This window comes from Protopterus annectens, chromosome 9.part0 (assembly GCF_019279795.1).
Source record: "Protopterus annectens isolate FY-2018-M chromosome 9.part0, PAN1.0, whole genome shotgun sequence".
Taxonomy (NCBI): Eukaryota; Metazoa; Chordata; order Ceratodontiformes; family Protopteridae; genus Protopterus; species Protopterus annectens.
This window is the reverse complement of record NC_056743.1, coordinates 1087204711-1087229997: the sequence shown is the minus strand read 5'-3', so window position 1 is coordinate 1087229997 and position 25287 is coordinate 1087204711. Positions and strand designations below refer to the sequence as shown.

Here is a 25287-nt window from a genome sequence, read left to right as displayed (position 1 = left end):
TAACACCATTGTTATGTGGTACGTAAACAAGCAGGGGGGAACCCACTCGTACCCTCTCTGTAGACTAGCCATGGCTCTGTGGAACACAGCCTTGAGCTACCAAGTGCACCTACAAGCTCAATTCCTGTCAGGCAAGCTAAATTCACTGGCAGACTTCCTAAGCAGAAATCTCATGGACCCACATGAGTGGAAACTGAACCCAAACATATTCAACCTTTTGAGAAACAAATGGGGGAATCCAGAGATAGACCTGTTTGCCTCCCCCCAAAACTACCAATTGGACAAATTCTGCACAAGGACTTCCCACAGTCAAGCTTGGAAAGTGGATACCCTGTCCTTCACCTGGGAAAGCCTCTCAGTTTATGCCTTTCCCCCTTTGCCTCTCCTCTCAAAAGTTCGCCTAAGGATCAAAAAGTACAATACTGATTGCACCAGACTGGCCACGCCAGCACTGGTACCTTCTTATAGGTTCATAGGTTGGTACTGGGCTATCTGCCCAAGGCATATATTAGCCCAGCCACATTGTGCGGTATTCACCGCCCCTTTAGTAGTTCCGTAGACCCTTGTACTTGCAGCTAGTACCCTTGGCCCCTATCTAGTAGTGCTGTTGGTGTGATCCCCAGTGTGAACTTTCTGTTACCCATCCACTCATCAAGGTTCCTCTTGAAGAGTGATAGTAAGGGGCTCTGTCTTATGTAGATCGGGACCCTGTTCCGTAGTAAGGGAAGTCTCTGCGAAGGGAATCTATCCCTCCAGCATGTTCTATTCATTGTTGTGTTGAGGTTTATATCCCTAGAGCGTGTAGTTCGAGTAGATTTTGTTTTGCTAAGATGGAACATGTTCAACAATTCTGGGTTGGACATGGCTCTGTACGTTAGACAGAGATCGCCTCTGAGAAAGCGGTATGCAACAGAGAACAGTCTTAGCTTTTTCAATCATGCTGCATAGGGCAACTGTTTGAGGCCAGTAATCCTCTTGGTTAGGTACCCTTGTGGTCTCTCCAGCTGCTGGAGATGTCTAGCCAGGTACATTCCAATTGGTGCATTGTACTCAATAATGGGTCTGATGAGGGAAGAGTAGAGGAGCACCATTACATCCTTAGATTTTGATGCGCGAACCCTTTCGTGATCAGATGGGTCACATAGAAGGATTTTCTAACCACTTTGGCAACATGGTTATCAAAGGAAAGCTGACTATCTACTTGGGTCCCTAGATCCCTTATTTCTTCTTCAGATTTCAGGGGATTACCTCCTATGTTGTAGTTTGCGGGTACTCTGTTTTTTCCAAAGGGGATTACTACGCATTTTTTGCATTTAGCTTAAGACCATGGCTTTGACACCATGCATCAGCTAATTTAGGCCATTCTGGAGGATCTCCATGTCGGCTGGAGACTCTATTATAGCACCCAGTTTGCAGTAGTCCGCAAACTTAGTCAGCCACAGCCCTTCCGTGCTTGCCTGTACTTCTGAGAAGTATATGCCAAACAGGAAGGGCCCCAGGACAGAGCCCTGAGGCACACCACTCGTTACTGGTCTGGATTCGGACATAGATCCCGCTACTCTTGCTTCATGGGATCTGTCTGAGAGCCAGTTAGCGATCCATCTTGTGACGTAAGGGTTTATGCCCAGGCTGGTGAGCTTATCAACAATACCTGAATGGGGAATGGTGTCAAATGCTCTCTCTCCAGCTGCTACCTGGAGCTCTGTACATACCTTCACCAAGCATTACCATATGCCTATTTTTTCTAAATCCAGAGCTGGTTTTGCCACTGCAGTCTTGCAGGGCTTAATAGCTGGTCCTAATCCTCTCTAACTTCCTCCTCCCTTCCTTAGCTTTGGGAATCAACCCAAATGTAATGACTGCAACAGTGAAACACGAAGAACATAGTACAGTTGTGTACACTTACCATAAATGTAGATGTTAGAGTGTATTCACTGTTGCAGTCCTGGTTACCCTCCCTCCAGCCTCCTGACTTCTTTTGGCTATACCTTTCTTCTTGTTTAGTGTATTTCAGCTTTCTGGTGTAGTTGCTTTTTATTGGAGGTGTAACCTAACATATAATTGCTTTCCATTATGGGGGCACCTGACATCTGGGGCAAAAAAAACTGATATAATGGCGTCGGCTGCATGTTTTATACCCCTGATGACCTGACGTCATGGAAGAAGGGACAGCATCTGACGCAGGGATCCAAGACTTTGATATTCAGGCTGGCTGAGGGATACCTGCAGGCAGATAACCCAAATGTAATGACTGCAACAGTGAATACACTCGAACATCTACATTTATGGTAAGTGTACACAACTGTACTTTTCAGATGCATGCTATTTTGATGCAATACATTGTACTTACATTCCTTCTTATAAAGTTTTGTGCTCAATGCATCATCTTTCAGAAATACACTTGCATCTAAAAAGTAATGCTTGTTTCAGATGTGGATGGTACAAACTTCAAAAAATCTGTTCTATAGTTCAGATACAATATACATTCTTGTACCATTTCATTTGAACCAGACCAAACCAAAAAATATCATCCCCAAAGCTGCCTAAAAAGGTACATGTTTAAAAAAGAAATCACTTCTGTCAAAAATATAAATACGCCAGCACTATGTTGGGGTAGCTGTTCACACACATGGTGCCCATTGCTGTTCATTTGGCTACTTTTTTCCCTTCTTCTCAGTCTGCCAGGGAGAGGGTTCTGCACACATTGGATGTGCATAGACAACTCCGATTTGATTTTGATAAGACTAAGACTTTTTGTAAATCTGATCAGCTCTTTGTTTCTTTTTCATCCTAGGCCCCTGGGATTGGTTGTGTCTAAGTAAACTATTTCTTCTTGGATTTTAAAGGCATTTCTTTTTCTTATTCTTTTCATGGCAAGGGCCTTCCTTCTTCTGTTAAGGCTCACTCTACTAGAGCTGTGGCTTCTTCTGGTGCTTTTTTCAAGGGTTTGAATACTAACTCTATTCTTGAGGCAGCTACCTGGACTCTTGTGCATACATTTAATAAGCACTACAAGTTGGATGGAATTTCCAGAGCTAGAGATGGTTTGGCTATGGCCATCCTTAATGGCTTCTTTGAGAGCTCTGCTGGGCCTTCCTCCTCCCTCTCTTCTTCCTGAGCTTTGTCATTGTCCCTGTTGTAATGAATACTACAGCAGTGAAATGGAAGGACATAGTACAATTGTTAAAATCTTGCCATAACAGTAGATGTCCTTCTCTTCACTGTTGCAGTATTCACTCCCTTGCTCATTTCACTTCTGCATATACTGATTACCTCTTTATGCCTTGGACTGGTAGTCCTACTGGGGCTCTCAGTTGTGGGGGTGGTACGTATGGACATCACCTTTATGCCCTGCGCTACGCGAGGAGCATACATGCGACAAAGCAACCGAAAATCTTTGTAATACAGACAGGACATCAGACCGCCTTTGGCATGGGGATCTCTGTTGTAATGAAAACTGCAATAGTGAAGAGAAGGACATCTAGAGTTATGGTAATATTTTATACAACTGTACTGTCTTTGAGATGAGCTGTTGGAGAAGGTGGCAACTGTCACCATTCCTTAACAGGAGTTGCCTGGTTAAAGGATTTGTCCTTATTCTGGAAACCTTGAAAGGGATTTGCTTACAGCTTTTGTCTGGTGGTTTTGATTTGTTAAATTGTTTGTCCTAAGTTTCTTTCTTTGTTGTTGCTTTAGACTGCAACAGTGAACAATGTGTGGTCCGGTCAGTCTAAGCACATCAGGCTGTTCTACTGTAATGCAGCAGCTTCTCATCATGTTGTGGTTGAGTACCATAATGTATAGTACAGTCACTAGGTCAAGCAATGATGTCGGCAGGAGTCACAGCTGTGTTAAACTAGGTTTCAGATTTAAAAAAAGAGCCTGTGCTGGTGGTATAGAGCCCTGACTTAAGCCCAGATAACCTGAGTTCGACTAACAGTTTGAGTTCTTGATGACACAGGCAAGATGGATTTATCCATCCTGGTTGGGAGGAGTGATGGTTTTTACATGGCCTCAGCAGCAGCCCCAATGATAAGTCCCTACTGGAAAGTGGGAGCTCATTGTGCACTATGGGGTTGGATCATGAGGATGTGTGTGTGATTATACAAAACTGTGGTAGTAGCCCCTGTTGGTGCATGTGGGGGAAGCATGCATGCTTGCAAGCACAGACTGAGGGCCATAGGAGGTCCTTGCAGTGATGTCAGTGCTTACCTCACAACCAGTGGTCCGGGAGGTTAGGTTAGGTTCATAACTGAAAAATAATGTCATATGTGGGATGCTGGTGAGCGCACAAAGCATCCTCATGGCTGCCACAATGCCTCTTAGATGCTTGATGGTTGGTAGGCATAGAGGCAAAACCAGTACATAAAAAGCATTATTGTTATGTATTTTGGTACCTGCGTGAGACCTAAATAACTGTTACTAGGAAGTCAATAAAGTTATTCCGTGTAATATTCAGTTCTGAATAGTTCTCTTTGATTTTAGGTGGTAGTTTTCAAATCATCATTGTATTTGTGTTTATTTGCTAAGACTGGAATGTTGCCCCACAGAAGTGCAGCATATTAACTAACTGAAAGGATTGTTCTTTGAAAATTCAATCTGGCTTTGAGTTACCTAACTAATTTATATACCATTTGCAGGTCTCCCACAAGTTCTGTTCCAGTCCTGGTACAGCTTTCCAGTGGACAAACTATGCCTATGCTCCCCGGCCCACATGTCCAGATGCCTTCTGTTATATCTGTAAGTAACTGATTTGAAAAAACTTCACCAGGCTGACACTACCCAGTTAGACTGTAAAGCAGCAGTCACCCTTTCACTAGCAAAATTCAGGAACAGGTTTTGATTTAACTTGTAGAAGGACATTAATTACTGCATAGTCTTTGTCTGTCCTGCTCTCCATTGTGTCTAAATATTTACCTGGTTAAATTTTCCTGTTTCAAAATTGAAAACCTCATGACTTTCACTCTGTTTGAGGCAGGCTGAAAGAGACTGGTCTGCTGTCCTCTCCTGTTCCTCTGCCTAATCTCTCTTTTTTTTTTATATTGCTCAAGACTCAAGGTAGGGGCAACTTGATTAGCTGAATACCTTGTCCTAATACGTAGCAGACATCTGTTTATCCTTTGTGTTTTTGTTCCTCTGTAGAGTTGGAGTAGCAGTGGTTGATAATTACAGTGAGGGATTCACAGCTCTGTTTTTTGGTTTACTGCACTTTTGTTTCTGCCATGTATTATATGTGCAATGATCACAAAAGTTAACTATGTTGCTGTTGTCATATTACTGAACTACCATTTTATGGCTGTAGTCCATCAGTGAGTGAATCACTGGAGGTCACCAAGGCTTTTTCAGATGCCTTCAGCCCAAGATGTTTATCCACGCTTCATTATCCATATTTACATTTTATACAAACACCCTGCAATCCTGATTCTTTTAAGCATACCAAAAGCTATAGCACCTGCATTGCTGTAAAGAGAAATTAAATTTCTAGTTTCACTTTCTTTTGGTAGGTCTGCATTGTCAGTGGGACTTTTATTGGTACTTGTGTATTAACGCAACCAGGACCGAATTCTTTCACCTTTACACTGAAACGACTGTTTTTAACTAGAAAATATTTTCCATTATTACTGCAGCTGTCATTTTAATCCAAAAGAACTGCCTTCCCTGACATGTAGAAAAGTATAATCCGTAACACTTCACTCTTAGCACTTATATCATACTCAGTAATAAACTCGGGAACAGTTCTGATTATGTGCTTATATCATGCACTCTGGAACAATTGTAATCGTTATGCTACACAATTTTAACATTATAGTTTTGTTAATATCCAGCATACGAATTTTAAAACTAACTAAAGCACCGATTGCAAAAGTGACATGCATCCACCGGGAACAGGCATCACTATCCCCACTTGAATTGTAATGCCAAATACTTAAGAGAAAAAAATACTGACCTTTGTCACTGGGGTACCGCTTCACAATTCCTGAAACGACTATTTTAATGTCAGGGAAGGCAGTTCTTTTGGATTAAAATGACAGCTGCAGTAATAACAGAAAATGTTTTTGAGTTAAAATAGTTGTTTAGGTGTAAAGGTGAATAGGTTGCATAGGTTGAAATCTTTCGAACAGAAATCAGTACTTTGGCCTCCTGGTTATGTTAATATTTAAGTACCCTTTTATTTGTTAATTTTTTGTAGTTTTCTTTAGGTTTTAGTCAGTGTTAAGAATTATTTGGTGTGCTTGTTCTAGAGATTCTAATGCAAGATTTTTAGTTCACAAGGACTTCTAAACAGCCATTCTGTTGCACAACACTTGCTAAAATGTCTCTGCAACATGTTTGCATGAGACACTTCTGTACAAGGCCCGTGCTGCTATACCTTGCATCTTTGTTTAGATGGCAGTCTTACCTTCAGCTCCACATCTTTCCCATCATTTGCATTCCCCAGATCTCCTTATCATGGCTATCTGAAGTGTAGGCTTAAGTTACCTAGGCTTAGATTGCTTCTGTGATGGTCATCTACCGACATTAGACATCACATTGCTTTTTCTTTCTACTTTTGATCTTCACAGTAGTACTCAGAGTGTTTATTCCTTCAAATGTATTTTCATTGTGATTTTTGCTTTGTTTTTGTAATGCATGTAGTGGTGTAAACAGATTTCAATAGATGCAAGTTATTCATTTCGTTCTTATTCCAAACTGGAAACTAACAGCAAAATTCTTGGGTTTTGCCTGAGGAGTCCAATTTCATGCTGCGGTGTCCATCTCATAAGGACCAATATGTCAAATCCAGAGAAACTGGTATCAGTTATCCTGGCTTTGATAGCATTTAGAACAGTTCTCATAGAATATTTTGTAGATTGTGGAAGACTTTACTACAGGTCCAGGTCATTCTAACAGACTTGGAGGTGCAGACTCTTCTTCGCTGTGTGGAACAGTCATGGTACTTTGGAAATGGTCTCTTCTGGCAAGCTTGCCCTTTCAGGCCATTTATACCCAGAGCCAACAATACACCCTGACAGTTGGCTTAATCATAGAAATGTCAGTCTTTCACAAGTGGAAGCTGTGCTGTCTAATATTTGACAATATCCAGTACAAGTGGGGTCTACTAAAAATAGATTTGTCTGCCTCGCATCTGACTCATCAGTCTTCTGTCTTTCACAGCCATGCTTGGATGCAATATGTGGGGGTTAATGTCTGCTGTATCCATTCCCTTTAACTACTCAAATTTGCTGTTAATAATAAAAAAGCAGCAGATTCAGTTTAGATATACAAGGATTGCTGCTTTTTGGGGGTAGCCACACTTATCCTCTTTGTTCGGATGTCTGCAGCACATCCACTTGTCTGTTAACAGCAAAGATGCATTAGGAAAGTGAAGTTTGTTGCATCCCACCTTCAGATTTTTCATTCTGACAACAGGGAACATCTTTGGTTGAGTCTCACTAGACATTTTATGTCCTGATATTGTAGCTTTTTTTTTTTTTTTTTTATACCTACCACTAGAAGATCATCTTTATCTGTATCAAAAATATTTTCTTGCCGATGTCAAGATCAAGGCATATATTCTGTTTTCATGTATATTTTTGAGTCCTTGCAGTATCTTTCTACATTATTTAATGTTAGCTTGGCCTGTTTTTCAGTAAAAGTAAATTTTCCTGCAAGTTTTACTTGTTTAGTTTATAGTCCTTCTTATGTCAGTAAAATATTTTACGAAAGAAGATGTCTTTCCACATCTCTGTTGCAGTATTCATAACCTATGAGATCTCCAGCCAAGGATAGCCCTGTGTCCAGCCATTATACCAAATTGTTTAATTCTGATCAGTGTCACATGTATGCTCCCCACATCAGCCGAAGTTCCCATCATCCAAGAAGGGGAAATGTCAGTGTGGAAGGCAACTTCACGATCATCATGACAAGTGTTTGATGTCTTTCCATATCACTGTTGCAGTATTCATAAAGTACAGTTGTGTAAAATCTTACCCTAACAGTAGACGTCTTTCTCTTCACTGTTTCAGTATTCTTGAAAGAAGGGGTGTCCCGTCCCAGGCAGCTTGTTGCACCACCAGTATTGAAAAGTTTGAAAAGGATCTTGGTTGCGCTGCATGTCCCATTTATGCTCCTCACACAGAACATAGGGCATAAAAGGAATGCACAGACTTGCCCCAGGAGAGAACAGTCCTCACAGGAAAAAGGAGTCCATTCACTTCGAGAAGGAAAAAGGGCAGAATAAAGACGAGGGGGTTGGAGGGAGGGAGCGAATACTGCGACAGTGAAGAGAAGAGTATCTACTATTATGGTAAGATTTTACACAGCTATACTATGTCCTTCTATATCACTGTTGCAGTATTCTTGAAAGAAGGGAGGGTAAAAAATCTCAAAAAACAGAATAGGAGGTGGAAGGCTGAAAAGAGCCTTCAACAGACCCGCATAAAATGGTTTAAGCAAGACCTGCTCTGGCCCTAGAAACCACATCCATCATACAATGCTTAGTAAATGTAATCACACAAGACCAAGTAGCAGCCTCATGGATGGAATTGGTGTCCAGTCCCTTGAAGAAGGCACCAGAAGAGGCAACAGCTCTAGTAGAATGAGCTCTAACAGAAGCAGACATAGACTTGCCATGAAAAGAATAACAAAAGAAATTGCCTTAGATATCAAGGAGATGGTTTGCTTAGAAACAGCCAAATCCAAAGACCTGGGATGAAAGGAAACAAAAAGATGATTGGACTTGTGAGTAGTTCTAGTTTTATCCAAATAGTGCCTAAGCTGTCTGTGCATATCCAAGGTATGCAGGAAAAAACAAAAAAGAAGGAATGGCCATAAGGGCCTGGACCTCAGAAACCCTCCGAGTAGAAGAGCTAGCAACAAAACGGTCTTCCAGGTATAATATTGCAAAGAAGCAGAAACTGCAGGCTCAAAAGAAGCCCGAGTCTGTTTTTCCAAAACAAAATTAAGGTCCCAAGTGGAAGAAATAGGTTTTGTTGGAGGCCTAATATGCAGGACACCTTTAAGAAATTGTTTCTTCTGTAAACAGGAAGTCAGTGGAGGGGTTGAGGGAAGACCAGCAGAAATGGCTGACAAATGGGCCTTCACAGAAGAATAGACCAAGCCAGACTGGAGCAACTCACATAAATAAGAGAGGACTGAAATGACCCCCACTGAGAAAGGGTCCTGGTTACAGGCATGGCACCAAACCAAAAATCTTTTCCGTTTGGACATAAAAGATTTTCTGGTTGAGAGTTTCCTTGCCTCCTGTAAAACCCTGATCACGACCTCAGAAAGAGGTGCCAGAAAGGGATCAAATCCCTATAACCCACAGTATTTGCAGAGTGGACAAGTGGGGGTGGATGAGAGACCCCTTGTCCTGTGTGAAGACATCCAACTAGTGAGATAACTTGTGATGATTGCCCCTAGCCAGATGCATTAAGAGGGGAAACCAGTGCTGTCATGGCCAAAAGGGAGTCACTAGCAAGAGTTTTAGGGAGTCCAACTGAATCTTTTGCAGGACTCGTGGAAGTAGAGGAAGAGGAGGGAAAGCATAAAGAAACCTCCCCTTCCATTGAAATGATATGGTGTCCGTTTTCCAGGCCGGATGGCATAGCACTCTGGAACTGAAGAGAGGAGGCTGCCTGTTCAGAGGGGAGGCAAAAAGATATACCTGAGGAATACCCCGCCGATGGACAATGTCCAGAAACACACATATGTGATGCATCCATTCGTGAGTCTGTGCTTTGGACCTGCTCAGAGAGTCTGCTACAAGATTATGCTCTGCAGGAATGTAGAGTACTTGACAAGTTAACTGATAACTGAGAGATACTTCCCAAGGCTGAAGTGCCATCCTGCAGAGGTGACAAGATTTCGTGCCTCCCCCCTACTTGTTGACGTACCACATCACTGTAGTGTTGTGTGTGTACACCTTCAAGGGGCCCGGAGAGAACACTGGGTGAAAAGTCGGAAGGACCAGAATCAGAGCCCTCCTCTCTTTGATGTTGATATGGTCTGATTTCTAATAGGGGGGGGCAAAGACCCTGAACTTTCAGGTGACCAAGAGATGCCCCCCACCCCCTGTCCGAGGCATCAGTGAACAGCTCCTGAGAAGGGACTGGAGGCTAAATGGGCTGACTTGGGTTGAGAGTGAACTGTTGAATCCACCACTAAAATTCCTTCTTGAGACAGGGAAGGAGAGGTACACTGAAAGTCAGAGGATGACAGTGCTGCAGCCAAACCAACTTGAGGTACCATCTGGCAAGAGGAGGCTTTGCAGTAGAAGAGGTCATGAATCCCAGGGCCTGAAGAAACTCCCTGGCTGGCATGGCAGTTGGGAAGAAGAGATTGAAAGAAGGCAAAGAAGGCTGTCAACGACAATACCTTTGCGGCAGAAAAGAGGCCAACATTGGCACTGTCTGAATCCTGCAACCCAGGTACACATGATCCTGAGATGAAGACAGGATGGACTTTTGAAAGTTGATAGTAAACTGCAGACTTTGAAGAAGAGAAATGGTGAACTGCAGATCCTGCGACAGTTGACTGGGAGAAGGTGCCTGAAGTAACAGGGCATCTAGAGAAGGAAAAATATGAATGCCGTGGAGCCTGCAGAAGGCAATCATGGGAGCTAGGCATTTTTTTGTGAATACCTTTGGGGCAGTAGAGAGGCCAAAGGGCAAAGCAGAGAACTGAAAATGAGAGGAAGACACAGAGAAATGTAAAAACTTCCTGTAGAGAGGGTGAATAGGGATAGCAAGGTAAGCATCTTTCAGATCCAAGGACACAAGAAAAGGCTGGGGTAATAAAAGAGAAAACAGAGTTTGAAGAGTAAGCATCTGAAAAGAAGGTATCTCAAGAAAGCTGTTGAGCCGAGAGAGATCCAAAATAGGTCTTGAAGTGCCCTCCTTTCAAGGAACCAGGAACATCTGGGAATAATAGTCCTTTGGTTCAACAGGGACCCTAGAACCTCCGGGAAATGAGGAAGTTGCTGTAGAGGAGCTTGAGGGATCCCAGGAAAAGGAGGGAGAGATTTCCCTACCATGCAATAACCCTGACAGATGATAGAAAGAACCCAAGAGTCTGAAGTGATAAGATGCCAATGTGGCAGACAAAAGGAGAGCTGAAGGGACAAAGGAACCTGGTTTAAAAGGGGGGGTGAATTGTCATGGAGGAGCAGGCTTATCAGACAAGGAAGGATTCTGGGCCACTGATATCTGAGAAGCCTTAGCAAAGTGAGACCACCTCCTACCCCTCCTGCTCTTAGAGGCCTGACAGGGTTGCCTGCGAACAAAAGCAGATCTAGAACGATAATTTCTGTGGAACTTAGGGATAGTAGAGACAAAAATATGTTTAAGGTCTTGCCTTTCTCTTAAAGAGACGTAAACAAGTCGGCAGCAGAGGTCCCAAAAAGATGAGTATTCAAAGGAGCATCCAACAATTTGGCCTTAATGTCCTCAGGAAGAGAGTGGAGACGAAGCCAAGAATAACACCTCATGATGGACCCAAAAGCCACAGCCCAAGAGACATCAGCAGCATCATAGCTACACTTAATAGAGTGGCGAACCACTTTAGAAGCAGAACCTAAAAAAGATAAGGCAGAGGACTTGCCATCAGAATTGGGGAGGGCAGAGATAACCTGACAAGCCTGACCTACCAAGACCAGAGCATACCTGGTCATGTGGGTCTGGTAATTAATAGTCCTAAAGGCCAAAGTAGAAGCAGTGTAAAATTTCTTGCCAATCCTCTCCTTTTCAGGTGACCTGCTGTCCTTATCAGAAGGCAAAAGGTTGGAAGAGGGAAAAAGTTTAGAAGGTTTGTCAGAAAAAACTGACACCACAGCAGGATCAGCAGGAGATTTAAATAAGAACAGGCAATCCTTGGGAACCTTATGCAACCTATCAGGTTTCTTACAAGTATGAGGCTGAGAATTAAGAGACTTGGAGGGAGCAGTGAAAATGTCTAACAAGGCGGCCATCACAGGAGGCACTACCAATGGTTTAGGAGTATCCACCTGAATCATCTCATAATATGTTCTCTGAATATCCGATGCTTGAGAAGAATCCTACTTAAAAAATTCAATCATCCTAGCAATTGTACCCATAAAGGACAGTTCCTTGAAAGGAGACTCATGGTCAACAGACTCCACTCCATCAGAACCATAAGCCAGAGGTGAAGGCATCTATGTAGAATAAGACAAAGCCACCTCACCGGACAGAGAATCCTCATCCGTGGAGTCTGGTTCCCTGAACTGTTTAGAAGGGGCAGAGGTCCAAGTAAGAGCGGATACTGAAACCTCTCGAGGAGGCATTAGATCCAGTAAGGCAGAGAACGAGCCCTGAGTAAACTCCTGCCTTTCCTTTTTGAGGATTAATAGGACAAGGTGAAACATGCTTCAGTTTTTTTGTTTTTTAAAAGGAACATCAGCCCTAACAAACACTGGAGGTTCTGACCCTTGGCGTGACACAAGAAGAGAACCTAGAACTTCCTTCTTGACCAATATCTATGAATTCCTGTAGGACCCTCCAAGATAATCAACCACGGTTCCCCCTTGATGTCTGGAACAGATGTCTGCAAAGCCTCAGAGGACGTGCACAAAGACGGATCCAAATTGGCCTCTGGCAGGGTTGCGGCAGAGGAATCCAGTGGAAACAGCAAACAATCTACAGCGCTATTACCTGCTTCTAGAGGGACATCCAGTGGAGACTGTACAGCCAAAGAATCTGACTGAGACTTCTTAGCCTCATTCTTACCAGGTGAGAGTGTCTTGGGGTTAAAGGATTCTTCCATGGTACCCTGGGCTGTCTGAGCTGTTGGTTTTCAAGATAAATGGCCAAGGAAGACAAACGACTTTGCAGGAACAAATGCCTTACAGATACTACAACAGGTTTGACCATGGGAAGTGCCCCCCCCAAAAAAGGCACTAATCGTGACGATCCTTATGGGGAACCTGCCTCCCACACTGACATTTTCCTCCTCTTGTATGACATGAGGTCTAAGTAGTGATGAAAAAATACAAGACCAAGAAGGAAACTTTTAAAAGAAAAAAAAATGGGGCACTTATCTGGTGTTCTGAGAGGCAGGACAGCAACAAAATGTTCAAAACAACTGGCAACAATGGTGTTCAAACTGGCGGCAAAAGAAGTTCTGGGTAGTTGCATCTGTACAAACTTGTATGCTCTACATTATGTGCCAGGAGCATAAATGGGATATTCAGTGCAAACAAGGTACTTTTTAAGCTTTTCAGTACTGAATGAGCAATGGGCTGCCTGGGACAGGACATTCCTTTCATGCAACAGTGATAAAGGATGTCAGGAGGGATCCCCTGCCAAGGGCAGCCCAACATCCGGCCAGTGTACCAAATCATTTAGGTTGCTTTAAGGTATGCCATATGTCACACACATGCTCCTTATGTAGTGTAATGCATAAAGGTGACGTCCAGACATCCCATACTGAGAACATCTTTGCCTCCAGTCCAAACGCCATCTCTGATCGTTGGTCTGATCACCTAAGTCTTTGCTGGTGTACCTAGCCATTCAGATAAGTGCCCTGTTGGAGTTTTTTGCTTATCTTATGTTTGCTTTTTACTTGTGCATTGTTGTGGGGTTTCATGTCATACAGAAAGGTTAAATGTCAGTGTGGTAGACAGATTCCCCATAAAACCATTACAAGCACTGTTTGTTTTCTTTAGGTGCTTCTTATGATCATACATTCTGTACTATTTGCCATGCCCTTCTTCCAAAGACCTAACATAGTCGTCTTTCAACCCTTGCTATTTATCTTGAAAACCAGCGTTTAAAACTTGTGGTCCTGTTTACTAACACACAACCCCAACTCCTGACCTCTTTCCCTGGTGCTACAACTCTACTATTATTATCACTTCTTCCCTTCACTCTGCCTACTTACTGCTTTCCCTGCCACACTAGCCTGATTTTTTCCCCTCCTTCTTAGCCTTTCTATCTCCTCCTGTTCTTACACTGTACTTAACATCCCCACCACATTTAACCTAGCAAATTTATTACATTCATGTGTAATTTGAATATATGCCTTTCATTATTTCTATTTTTCTATGATTGTAATTATTTCTGAACTACTGTTTTTATTATTTTCTTTCAGTGTAATAGTACTGCTCATAATTCTTTGTTCTGTGTATAAATATTTTCTTTGTATGTAATTATTGTGGAGCTTTTCTCCCCGGATCTCCATTGAAAACAGGCTCTTTCCAGGCCCAGTAGACTTTCCCGGTTAACAAATGCAATAAATAAATAAAAAACTTTTAGCAAAAGATGCTATGCAGGGTACTTCCTGGCCTTGAGGCTCAGCCGTCTTTGAAGAGGAAGGCCAAAAAAGTCAGGTCGGATTGTTCGGCTGTGCCTCCTACATCAGACATCTCTCTTGTGGCTGATGAAAGCCCAGAGGTTTGCCCAGTTCCTGGTTCGGATTCTTCTGCCATGGCCATTTCGGAGGCCGGCATGGATCCTGCTGCTCGCACATCCTTGGAGGCCTTGCAGACATACATTTTGGATGTTCAGGGGGAACCACTGCTCATTATCACTGAAGGGCTTGGGAGGGTTCCTCAGATACTGGTGAGGGAGGAAGTCCCAACTACGATTATTGAGTGTAGGTTGACATTGAAACCTTCTGTGTTTCATAAGGCAGACATCCCTTTAAAAAATAATATGTTTCTTCTGCTCGTAAGGACCGTTGAAGTGAATGGCAGCATTTTACACAGGGCTTATTCAACACTCTTATGGCCTTGAAGCCTCCTCAGGGGATCTCTGTCCCAGCTCTTTGTTGATCTTTTTCCTGTCTCAAGATCTAGGGATCAGAATTCCTGTGAAGATGATGAGGATTTGGATGAGGAATCCTTGGCCTATTCTACCAAGATTCCTTCCCTTCTGGAGTATGGTTCTGAGGAAGAGGAGTCTACTAGTCCTGAATTCCCATTTGAGGAGATTTCTTTTGGGGATACCATTGCCAGCATGATGGTGTTCTTTAAATGGAATTGTTCCTAAGTATCTGAAGTGCAGAGGACGTATTATGAGTTCCTTCAAATGGAGTCTCCTAAACCCTCTGCTGTTGCTCCTGTTTTGGCTGCTTTACTGGATGCTTTCTCTTCTGCTTCTCAAGCCCCAGACTCTCAGCTCCTTACTCGTAAGAAACCAGACCCATTTTATAAAGTACCTGATGACTACATATTCCTTTATAAGTGTCCATCTGCTGACCCTTCTGTGGTCTCTGTGGCATTTGACAAGCCTAAATTACTGTCCTTGACTAAGCTTCTTCCTTCAGATAAGGCAGCAGGACCATGGAAAGGCTGGGTAAAAAGGTTTATACTTCAGCCACCTTAGTATTTTGCTCTGTTAATTATCAGACTCATATGACCAAATATGTTTTGACTCTCCTTTCTCAGGCTTGTCAGGTTATTTCTGACCATCCTGATTCTTAGGGTAAGACTTCTGCCTTGTTTCTGTTAGGGGCTTGTTCCCAGGTAGCTCGTCATTGCATTAAATGTAGTTATAATACAGCAGATGCTTCCTCTAGGACTGCTGCTTCTGGCTCGGTCTTCAGGAGATATATCTGGTTACGGCTTCAACCTTTGCCTGATGATATTAAGGCTAAGTTGACGGCTGCTCCTCTAGACAACAAATGTTTGTTTGGTGCTGCTGCAGCTGATTTGTTCAAGTTCCTGCAGGAGAAAGGTGAGGAGTTACAGGATTTGAAACATATTTTTGTTTCACCAGTGCCAAGTTCCATAGAAACTGACCTAGTAAACCAGCTTTTGTTAGAAGGCAGTCTTGTCCTCCTCCTAAAGGTAATAGGAGGGTTCCCCAGCTAAGTTTACACAGACCCCTTCTGCTCAGAAACCTTCCTTTCCTGATAAACCAAGTGCTGTCTGACAACCTGATTCTTCCCAGCCACATTCCTCTTTCTCTTAGTCTTTGTCAGTCTCTTCCTGTCTTGGTAAACATAACCCAAAATTCATGGGTTCTTTCCATCATTCGCCAAGGGTATTTTATGGTTTGGAAATCTCTTCCCACCTTCATGGGCATTCCTCAGCCACCTTGAGAATGGTTAGACGTTTTTCCAGAGGTGCTTCAGGATCTTTTGACTCGGTTGACTCAGGGAACTATTCAATAGATTCCAGCTGCTCAAATGGGGGAAGGATGTTATTCCAAAATATTTTTAGTCCCCAGGAAAGAGGGCACTTGGAGACCTATTCTGGATCTTTCTCAGTAGAATACTTTTCTGAAAGTTCCTTCCTTTCGAATGTTATCCCTTCAGACTTTGTTCCCTTTGGTGCTTCCTCAGGCTTTTCTGATTTCTTTGGATCTCAAGGATGCTTACCTGCATATCCCTATTCATCCCCTTTTTAGAAAGGTTTTACGTTTCTTGTTTGCCTCATGGCATTTTCAGTTCTCTGTTTTGCCTTTTGGCCTCTCTACTGCCCTAAAAGTATTCACCAAATGGCTAGCTCCTGTGATTGCTTTTTACAGGATTCAGAGGATCCAAGTATTTCCTTACTTGGATGACCTCCTGTTTCAGGCATCCTCTCTAGAGATCTTTTTGCAAAATCCTCATTTTGCTATTTCTGTTTTGCAAAGTCTGGGGTTCTCAATAAACTTTTAACAAGTCTTTTCTGAATCCTTTTCAGGACCATGTTTTTCTGGGAGTGCAGGATTCAGACAATGCTTATGCTGGCATCTCTTAACTCCTCCCATGGTCTTGACACTCATTTCCTTCTTCCAAACTCTTCTTCCTCTGGCCTGTGTCACAGCCAGAGAGTTTCTGAGAGCTCTGAGATTTATGGCATCCACCACCCCTTTGCTTCGTCTGACCAAACTCCACATGAGAAAGTTTCATTAGCTTCTGAAGTCATTTTGGCTTCAACGTGTGCATCCCCTAGATTTTGCAGATGTTCTTCGTGTTTCACTGTTGCAGTCATTACATTTGGGTAATCTGCTGGCAGGTTGCCCTCAGTCGGTCTGATTAACAAAGTCTTGGGTCCTGCGTCAGTTGCTGTCCCTTCTTCCATGATGTCAGGTCGTCAGGGGTATAAAACATGCAGCCAACGTCATTACATCAGTCTTTCTTGCCATGCGGTGCCCGAAGCAGAAGCAGTTCGCAAGTGCCAGAGTTTCAGAACCAAAGTCTTCAACTTAAAGCTAAGTACCCCGTTAGGGAAACTTTTTCTTGCTCCTTACCGATGTCAGTAAAAGTTAATAATTGCATTACTTGTGGGAAGCAAATACCTCATAAAGATTTTCACTTGTACTGTATTCCTTGCCTAGGCCCTGACCACGACGTACCTTGCTGTCAGTTTTCCGCTTTATTTAATCAGCGCACTGTCCGTCGTTGGTACATTTTTGCCTCTAAATATTTCGGTTCTCAGTTTAATTATCCAGAAATGACGTTGGTTAGCCATCCGACTACCGGAATTATGAAAAAACGCAGCAAAGATAAAGACAGGGCGTTGAGGTCCAAAACTGCCGACGATTCTCCTAAGCCAGTCGCCAGTTTGCCGGTACTCAGGCGCTTTCGCAGACCCTGATACTCGCTACTTCTGACTCGCAGGCCTCTACTGAGACCCATTCGGAGTCCAGTAATGACGCGAGATGCTTCACCTATGGAACCCGCGGATGTCTCTACCTTGGATGGGTCCGGAGCCGCTTTGCAGGCACCGGCTTCTGAGGGTGTTTTCAGGCCTACAGACTTGCATATTGAACCAATTCCACCTTCTATTCTAAGGCCTAAATCTCGATCTATGTCTAAAAAAATGACGCCCAGGCTACATGTTCAGGCCCCTATGCCTAAAAAACAAATGATCAAAATGGCTGAAGATCTTATTGCTCTAATCAGGGGTAGTCAACCCCCCCCCCCTTCTATGAGGCCTAGGACTGACCTTGATTATGAATCTTCTGATCAGGACTCTTTCTTCTAATTCTTCCTATGACCTGGATTTGTCCATGCCTACTTATGAGGATTCTGATGCAGAAGATTCCATTCCCTCTGCTTCCCCCCCGAGGATTTTTCTTTTGGGGAAACTTTACATACCTTAAGGGAGCATTTCCAATGGGAAAGTCAGGAATTTTCTGAATCTAAAAAGAGGCTTAGGGATTTCCTTCTTCTACCTCGGCATAGGCCTTTGGCTATACCTCTTGTACTAGACATTGTTGATGATGTGTTTTCAGAATCCAGTATGGCTCCTGATTTCCCTGCCTCCATCTCCTAGTAAACCTGACAGATACTACAGGGTTCCTGAGTCCCACAAGTTCCTTTTCAAAAATCATGTTGCGGATCCAGAAACCATTTCTCAGGGGCCCAAGGGCATTAAGGCTTTTACTGCTAAAAATCCTACCCCTTCTGATAGAGACTCCAGGGCGCTGGATAGATGGGGTAAAAAGGTTTATACTTCTGCACCCTTGGCAATCAGGGCCTTAAACTGCCAATTTCATATGCTAAAATATCAACAGCATATTATGGGACTGCTTAAACAGAAAATGATGTTGATTTCTGACTGTGTGGAAAATAAATATTTACAGGATTTATTGCATTCTGCTGAACAAGTTGGAAAACATACTTTGCAATGTGGTTTTGATTCTTTAGAGGCCTCTTGCAGGGCTGTGGTTACTGGGTCTGTGCTTAGAAGGCATGCTTGGCTTAAGGAGCAATCTCTGCCTGATCATGTTAAAGCAAAACTGTTGGATGCTCCTTTAAATCAGGACCGCCTGTTTGGCAATAAGGCTGAAGAAGTTTTAAAAAAGATGGAAAATAAAGCTAAATCTATGCAAACTGTAAAAGTTTTCTTACAAGTGCAACCTCCAAGATTTAGTAGACACTGGCCTACTAAGAATTGGTCCTTTCCAGCTCCTTCCAGATCCACTCAAACCAAACCCAGACACACCAAAAGCACCAGGTTTCAGTCCCAAGGGACTCTCAGAACTAAGCAATGGGGGGTATCCACTTCCAAATCTGGAAATAACAAGACACCCCCCCATGGTAAACAGTCTCAATGACTTTCCTTTAAAATTGCCAAGCACTTACCTTTCAGTCACCCCTTTGGGGGGAAAGATTGCTCTTCATGCAAAAAACTAGGAACTCATAACCCAGGACAAATGGGTTTTAAATATAGTGTCCCAGGGATACAGATTTAATTTCCACACATTGCCATCTCCAGACGGGTGGCCAGACCTGCCCCCAAATCAGTGGGCAGAGGCTCAGAAACAAGTACTTTCCCTCTTAAACATGGGGTCTATTCAACTGGTACCAGAAGAGGAAAAGGGACAAGGTTTCTATTCCAGGCTTTTCCTGTTACCCAGAAAAGACAAATCTTGGCGTCCAATTCTGGACCTGTCTACTCTAAACACCTTTCTGGATATTCCAAAATTCAAGATGCTGACTCTTCACCAGTTACTTCCTATGCTAGGCAAACATGCCTGGTTGGCAACGCTAGATTTAAAAGAAGCTTGCCTGCATATCCCAATCAGGGAATCTTGCAGAATACACTTCAAAGAAGGCTGTTTGCGTTATCAGTTCTCTGCACTGCCATTTGGCTTGTCTACTGTGCCCAGGGTATTCACAAACTGCCTGGCTCCAGTAATTTCATTTTGCAGACAATAGAAATATTCAAATATATCCATACCTGGACGATTTTCTATTTCGGGCAGAAAACCAGGCCATACTTATAAATCATCTGGCGTTTGTAAAAAAGGGTTAACTTGTCTAGGGTACACCATAAACGAAAAGAAATCACAACTAGTACCCTCTCAACAGATTACATTCCTGGGTGCAAGCTTGAATACAACTGCCCAGATGGCTTTCCTCATGCCAGAAAAGCAAATTCATTTGGTAACTTACTTCAAACAAGTGGTCACAAAACCCTGCTATCTGCAAGACAAATGCTGCAAGCCTTGGGATTCATGGCTTCCTGCATTCTTCTAATTCCATGTGCAAGACTGCATATGAGGAAACCTCAGTGGTACTTAAAAAGTCTATGGAGTCAGCATTGTGATAGCCTGGAAACAATGATTCCTATCATACCTTGCCTACGCCTGGAGTTCCTGTGGTGGGCAGAGGCCTGCCACCAAAACAAGGGACTGCCATTCACACTACCCCCTGCTACCCATACCCTAACAACAGACGCATCAATCTATGCATGGGGGACTCACCTGGCAGAGAAGTGTATTCAGGGCAAATGGAACCCAAGTCAATTGCACCTACATATCAATCAAAAAGAAATGTTAGCTGTACAGAATGCTCTGACAGCCTTCAAAGACTACATTCATCCAGGACAACTAATAGTAAAGACCGACAACACCATGGTTATGTGGTACATAAACAAGCAGGGGGGTACACATTCCTACCCCCTCTGCAGACTAGCCATGGCATTGTGGAACACGGCCTTGAGCTACCAAGTGCAGCTACAAACTCAATTCCTGCTAAGAAAACTGAATACACTGGCAGACGGACTTAGCAGAAATCTCATGGACCCACACGAGTGGAAACTGGAACCACAGATTTGCAACATGTTGACAAGCGAATGGGGGAGCCCAGACATAGATCTATTTGCCTCCACCCACAACTACCAGTTGGACAAATTTTGCACAAGGACTCCTCACAAAAAAGTCTGGAAAGTGGATGCTCCGTCATTCAGCTGGAAAAAAACTATCAGTCTACTCCTTTCCCCCTCTGCCTCTGCTCTCCAAAGTTCTGCTAAAAGTCAAACAGGACAAACCAAGAATGAGTTTGATTGCTTCAGACTGGCCACGCCAACACTGGTACCCACTCCTGCGCAATGTGTCACAAATTTCTCCATGGCACCTGCCTCGGACACCTTCCTTATTGTCTCAGCAGGAAAACCAAATTCTGCACCCTCATCTCCCAACATTGAACCTTGCAGTGTGGCTAATCACTTAAATTCACCCTTAGCATCCCTCAGCAAACCTGTGATGGATGTCATCTTGGAGGCGAGAAGACCTAGTACTAGAAAATCTTATGCTGACAAATGGAAAAGATTCTGTGCTTGGAATCAATCTCAAGGGTTGAGCACAGCAGCACCCAATTTACCTCAGATTTTACAATACTTAACTGAGATGCTTCACAAGGGCCTCTCTTTTTCATCCATTAAAATCCACGCCTCAGCCATTTCAGCTCATTATAACACAGAACCTCCCCTCTTCTCTCATCCTCTGCTCAAGCAGTACCTCAGAGGGGCCAAGAACCTGAGAGCACCCAGGAGATCTCCAACCCCTGCCTGGGACCTTAATTTTGTATTGGAGAAACTCACTCTACCTCCTTTCGAGCCAGCTGCCACTGCAGACTTAAAATTTCTTTCTTGGAAAACAGCCTTCCTTCTAGCAATCACTTCAGCTAGAAGGATATCTGAGTTACAGGCACTTGTGGCAGTGGAGCCTTTCATCATCTTTCATGCGGACAGGGTGTCACTCAGGACCAATCCATCCTTCATGCCCAAGGTGGTATCCAATGTGGCTCTTAATCAGTCCATTCATTTGCCAACTTTCTTTCCCAATCCACAGAACAAATGGGAACGGATTCTGCATTCATTGGATGTGCACAGACAACTTAGATTCTACTTGGACAGGACTAAACCTCAAAGAAAAACTGAACAACTGCTGGTAGCATTTGCTGCAGGGGCAGAGGGAAAGGCTATTTCAAAACAAACCATTTCTAAATGGATAAGCCATTGCATTCATTTCTGCTATAAGCACCATGGAAAACCTATCCCCAGGGGATCAGTTCTCATTCCACCAGGGCTGCATCTACTTCTGCAGCCTTTCTCAGAGGTGTTCCTACCAGGGATATTCTAGAAGCTGCTACCTGGAGTTCAGTTCATACTTTCACCAAGCATTATCATTTACCAATTTTCTCTAAATCCAGACCTGGCTTTGCCACTGCTGTCTTGCAGGGCCTTATAGCTGGTCCTAATGCTGTATAACTCCATCCTCCCAACCATAGCTTTGGGAATCTACCCAAATGTAATGACTGCAACAGTGAAACACAAAGAACATAGTACAGTTGTGTACACTTACCATAAATGTAGATGTTGAAGTGTATTCACTGTTGCAGTCCTGGTTACCCTCCCTCCAGCCCCCTGTTTTCTCTTACTATACCTCTACTTTCTTTTACTATGCTTAAAATCCTTTTTGGTGTATTTGCTTTTGGTTGGATGTATATTTTTGTATTTTAATTTTATTTTGCTCCCCATTAGGGAGGCACCTGACATCTGGGGCAAGAAAAACTGATGTAATGGCTTCGGCTGCATGTTTTATACCACTGACGACCTGACATCATGGAAGAAGGGACAGTAACCGACGCAGGACCCAAGACTTTGTTACAGGCTGACTGAGGGCAACCTGCCAGCAGATTACCCAAATGTAATGACTGCAACAGTGAATACACTCGAACATCTACATTTATGGTAAGTGTACACAGCTGTACTTTCCTTGTCTCAAGATGGAACTTCAGTGGTGGATTCAGCAGTTGTCTCAAAACCCAGGGGGTCCCCTTTCATCTCCCGCTTCCCTCTCGGGTGCTGTTCACAGACATCTCAGACATGGGAGAGCAGCTTTTGGCTCCCTAAAGGTGCAGGGGGTGTGTCCACCTCTTCAACAGAAAGAGCACATCAATGTCAAGGAGGTGAGAGCTCTTCTGATGGCGCTTCACGCTTTTCATCCTCTTTTCTCACCAGGATCTCTCTAGTTATTTAAAGAAAGTACCACAGTGATGTGGTGTATAAACAGACGGGGGGGGGGGGGGGGGCGGGGGGCAGACAATATCTTATCTTCTTTGCCAGTTGGCACTTCTGGTGTGGGATTTGGCTGTCCAGTATCAAGTGACTTTTCAGGGAGTTTACATTACCTCAGGTCAAAATATTGTGGCAGACACACTGAGCAGTCCCACGAAGGGATGCTTCACAGGGATGTATTTCTGGACATTGTCCACCAATGGGGGGGGTACTCCTCAAATAGCTTTATTTGCCTCCCCTCTGAACAGACAACTTCCTTTATTTTGTGCCAGAGTCCCAGGTCCTCTGGTTTGGAAGGTGGACGCCCTTTTTCTTGGAAGGGGATGTTTCTTTATACGGTCCCTTCTTTTCTACTCATTCCAAAAGTCCTGTTCAGAATTCAGCAGGATACTCCCAAAGTCTTGTTGGTAACATCCTTTTGGCTGAGATAGCATTGTTTCCCTGTACTGCAGTTAGCCAAGGGCAATCATCACAAGTTGCCTCATGGGGTGGACCTACTCACACAAGACAAGGGATCTGTCATCCATCCCCACTTGTCCATTCTTCAGCTGACACTGTGGGTGGTAGGATTTTAATTCCAGACACCTTTTTTCTGAGGACGTGCTTAGGGTCCTGCGGGAGGCCAAAAAACCCACTATTCGGAAATCTTATTTATCCAAATGGAAGATGTTTTCTGTTTAGTGTCTTTCTCGTAACCTGGATCCACTTTCTTTTGATGTTCCTTTGGATCTGATGTTATCCTTGTCACCGTTCCTCACTTTTGCGTCATGGAATCTGACATTGGATCCAAGCTGGCAACTTATCAGACATATCCTAGGCTCAAGCTCTTCCCACTTCCATAATCCCTTGCTGCCCTCTAACCCCTCAGGTCTCTTTTGCTGCTCACCGCTTCAGATGTGATTACCTTGGCTTGAGTCTTTTCAGGGGCATAAGTGCATATTTTTCTTCCTTAAATTTGCATTTTTTCATATTTTCTTGTAGTTTGCTACACCTTTTAGTTTAAGCTTAGTAGTTGTTCCTCCCCTCCCGTTTTTAGTTATTCCCATCGGTAAGCCTTTTGGCGCCAATTTTTCTTTCTATCTTAATATAACCTTTTTAGGTTGTTTATTCTAATTTAATAGTTTTCTAGCTTATTCTAGATTAGTAGTTTGTAGTTTTATTGCTAGTGGTTGCCCTTTGCTGGTTTCTGACTTGTTTTTTGGCTCCCGGTTTAGGGTTTTGAGTGCCGTTTGAGTTTTTGGCATTTGGTCTGTTTTGTAATGTCTGATAAGCCAGCCAGTTTCAAGAGGCGCTCTTCGTGCGGTCAGAAGATGCCAATGTCCGACTCGCACGAGGAGTGCCTGTATTGTTTGGACGCTGACCACCTGGAGGTTGAATGTGACATTTGCTTCGCATTCAATTCCAGGGCCTTGGTCGAACATCGAAATAAGTTGTTGTTAAAAGGTTTGGCCCAGGGGGTCTGTTGGTCCAGTCTTCGGCCTAGCCAGGCCCTTCTGACTACAAGAGGAAGGCTCCCTCTGTCCCAGGGTTCTCTTCCTTGAAAAAGCCCAGGCTGTCGGATCCTAGCTCCCCGGGTCCTACTCCAGCCTCGGCTATGTCAGATCCTACGACCTCGGATTCTAGGTCCTGTGAATCCACCCCTGGATCCAAGGCCTCCGCTTCAAGGCCTTCTGATCCCATGTCACAGGAGTCTACTCACAGATCCAAGGTCTCCGGATCGAGACCTTTGGATCCAACCAAAACCAGACCTACTTCGGATCCGACCTTCTCGGAACAGAGACATTTGGGTTCCAAATGCTTGGATCCTCAATTGTTCTCAGATCCAAGGCTGATGGATACAGGATCAGTGTTGGATCCCACCATTGTAATTGAGAACTCTCCTTTGGGTTTTAGCATGGGGCAGCCCTTTGCAGCTCCCAGGCACAGAAGCTGATTTTTTGAGAGGTGTAGGAGTTCCTCAGGGTCCAGGCATTCATCCCCAGCTAGGTCTTCTGCCTCTTCTAAGTCTTCAGGAGCTTACTTCCCTCTGACATGGAGAGGATGATGAAGGTCCTTCCTTAAAGCTCAGATTGATTTGGGGCTTCTTGCATCCCCTTCCCATTCTGCTAGGGGTCCTTCCCCTGCTCCTATGCTTTCTTCTCCTTATCCGACCCAGATGGTTTTGGACTTCCAGGCCCTGGAGCGCAGTGAGGAGATGACTGGATGTCTAGATCCCATTTTGTCTCTACCCCGTCTGAGTCCTTGACTGGTTCTGCTCTTCCTCCTTCAGAGCAGACGGGCTACCTGACCCGACCAGTCGCTCTGAAGTCATTGGGGGAGGGCTCCAGTTACATTTTTTTGGATTGGTCTCTGCCCCTTGGTGCTTCAGCTGTCATCAGCTCTGGGATGGTGTTATCCAGGGGTCTTGAGGTGGTGGCATGCTCTGTTCCCTCTTCTCAGGTGGCCCTGCCTACCAGGAGTGAGGAGGGGGCATCATCCAGCCATTTGGCCTTCCGTGTAGTAGCGAGGACCTTCTCCTCTGCCAGAGCTGCCTTCCCTGGTATCCAAGG

At 43.9% G+C, this 25287-nt stretch overlaps 1 protein-coding gene across 4 annotated transcripts in view; it reads left to right on the top strand.

The window, feature by feature from the left end:
- Positions 1-25287, top strand: part of LOC122811822 (cyclic AMP-dependent transcription factor ATF-7-like) — a 2228331-nt gene that overhangs the window by 1640631 nt on the left and 562413 nt on the right. For all 4 annotated transcript variants that reach the window (XM_044083930.1, XM_044083931.1, XM_044083929.1 and 1 more), the window contains one exon: positions 4641-4740. In XM_044083930.1, coding sequence (XP_043939865.1) covers positions 4641-4740 — 100 coding nt within the window. The remainder of the gene's footprint in view (positions 1-4640; positions 4741-25287) is intronic.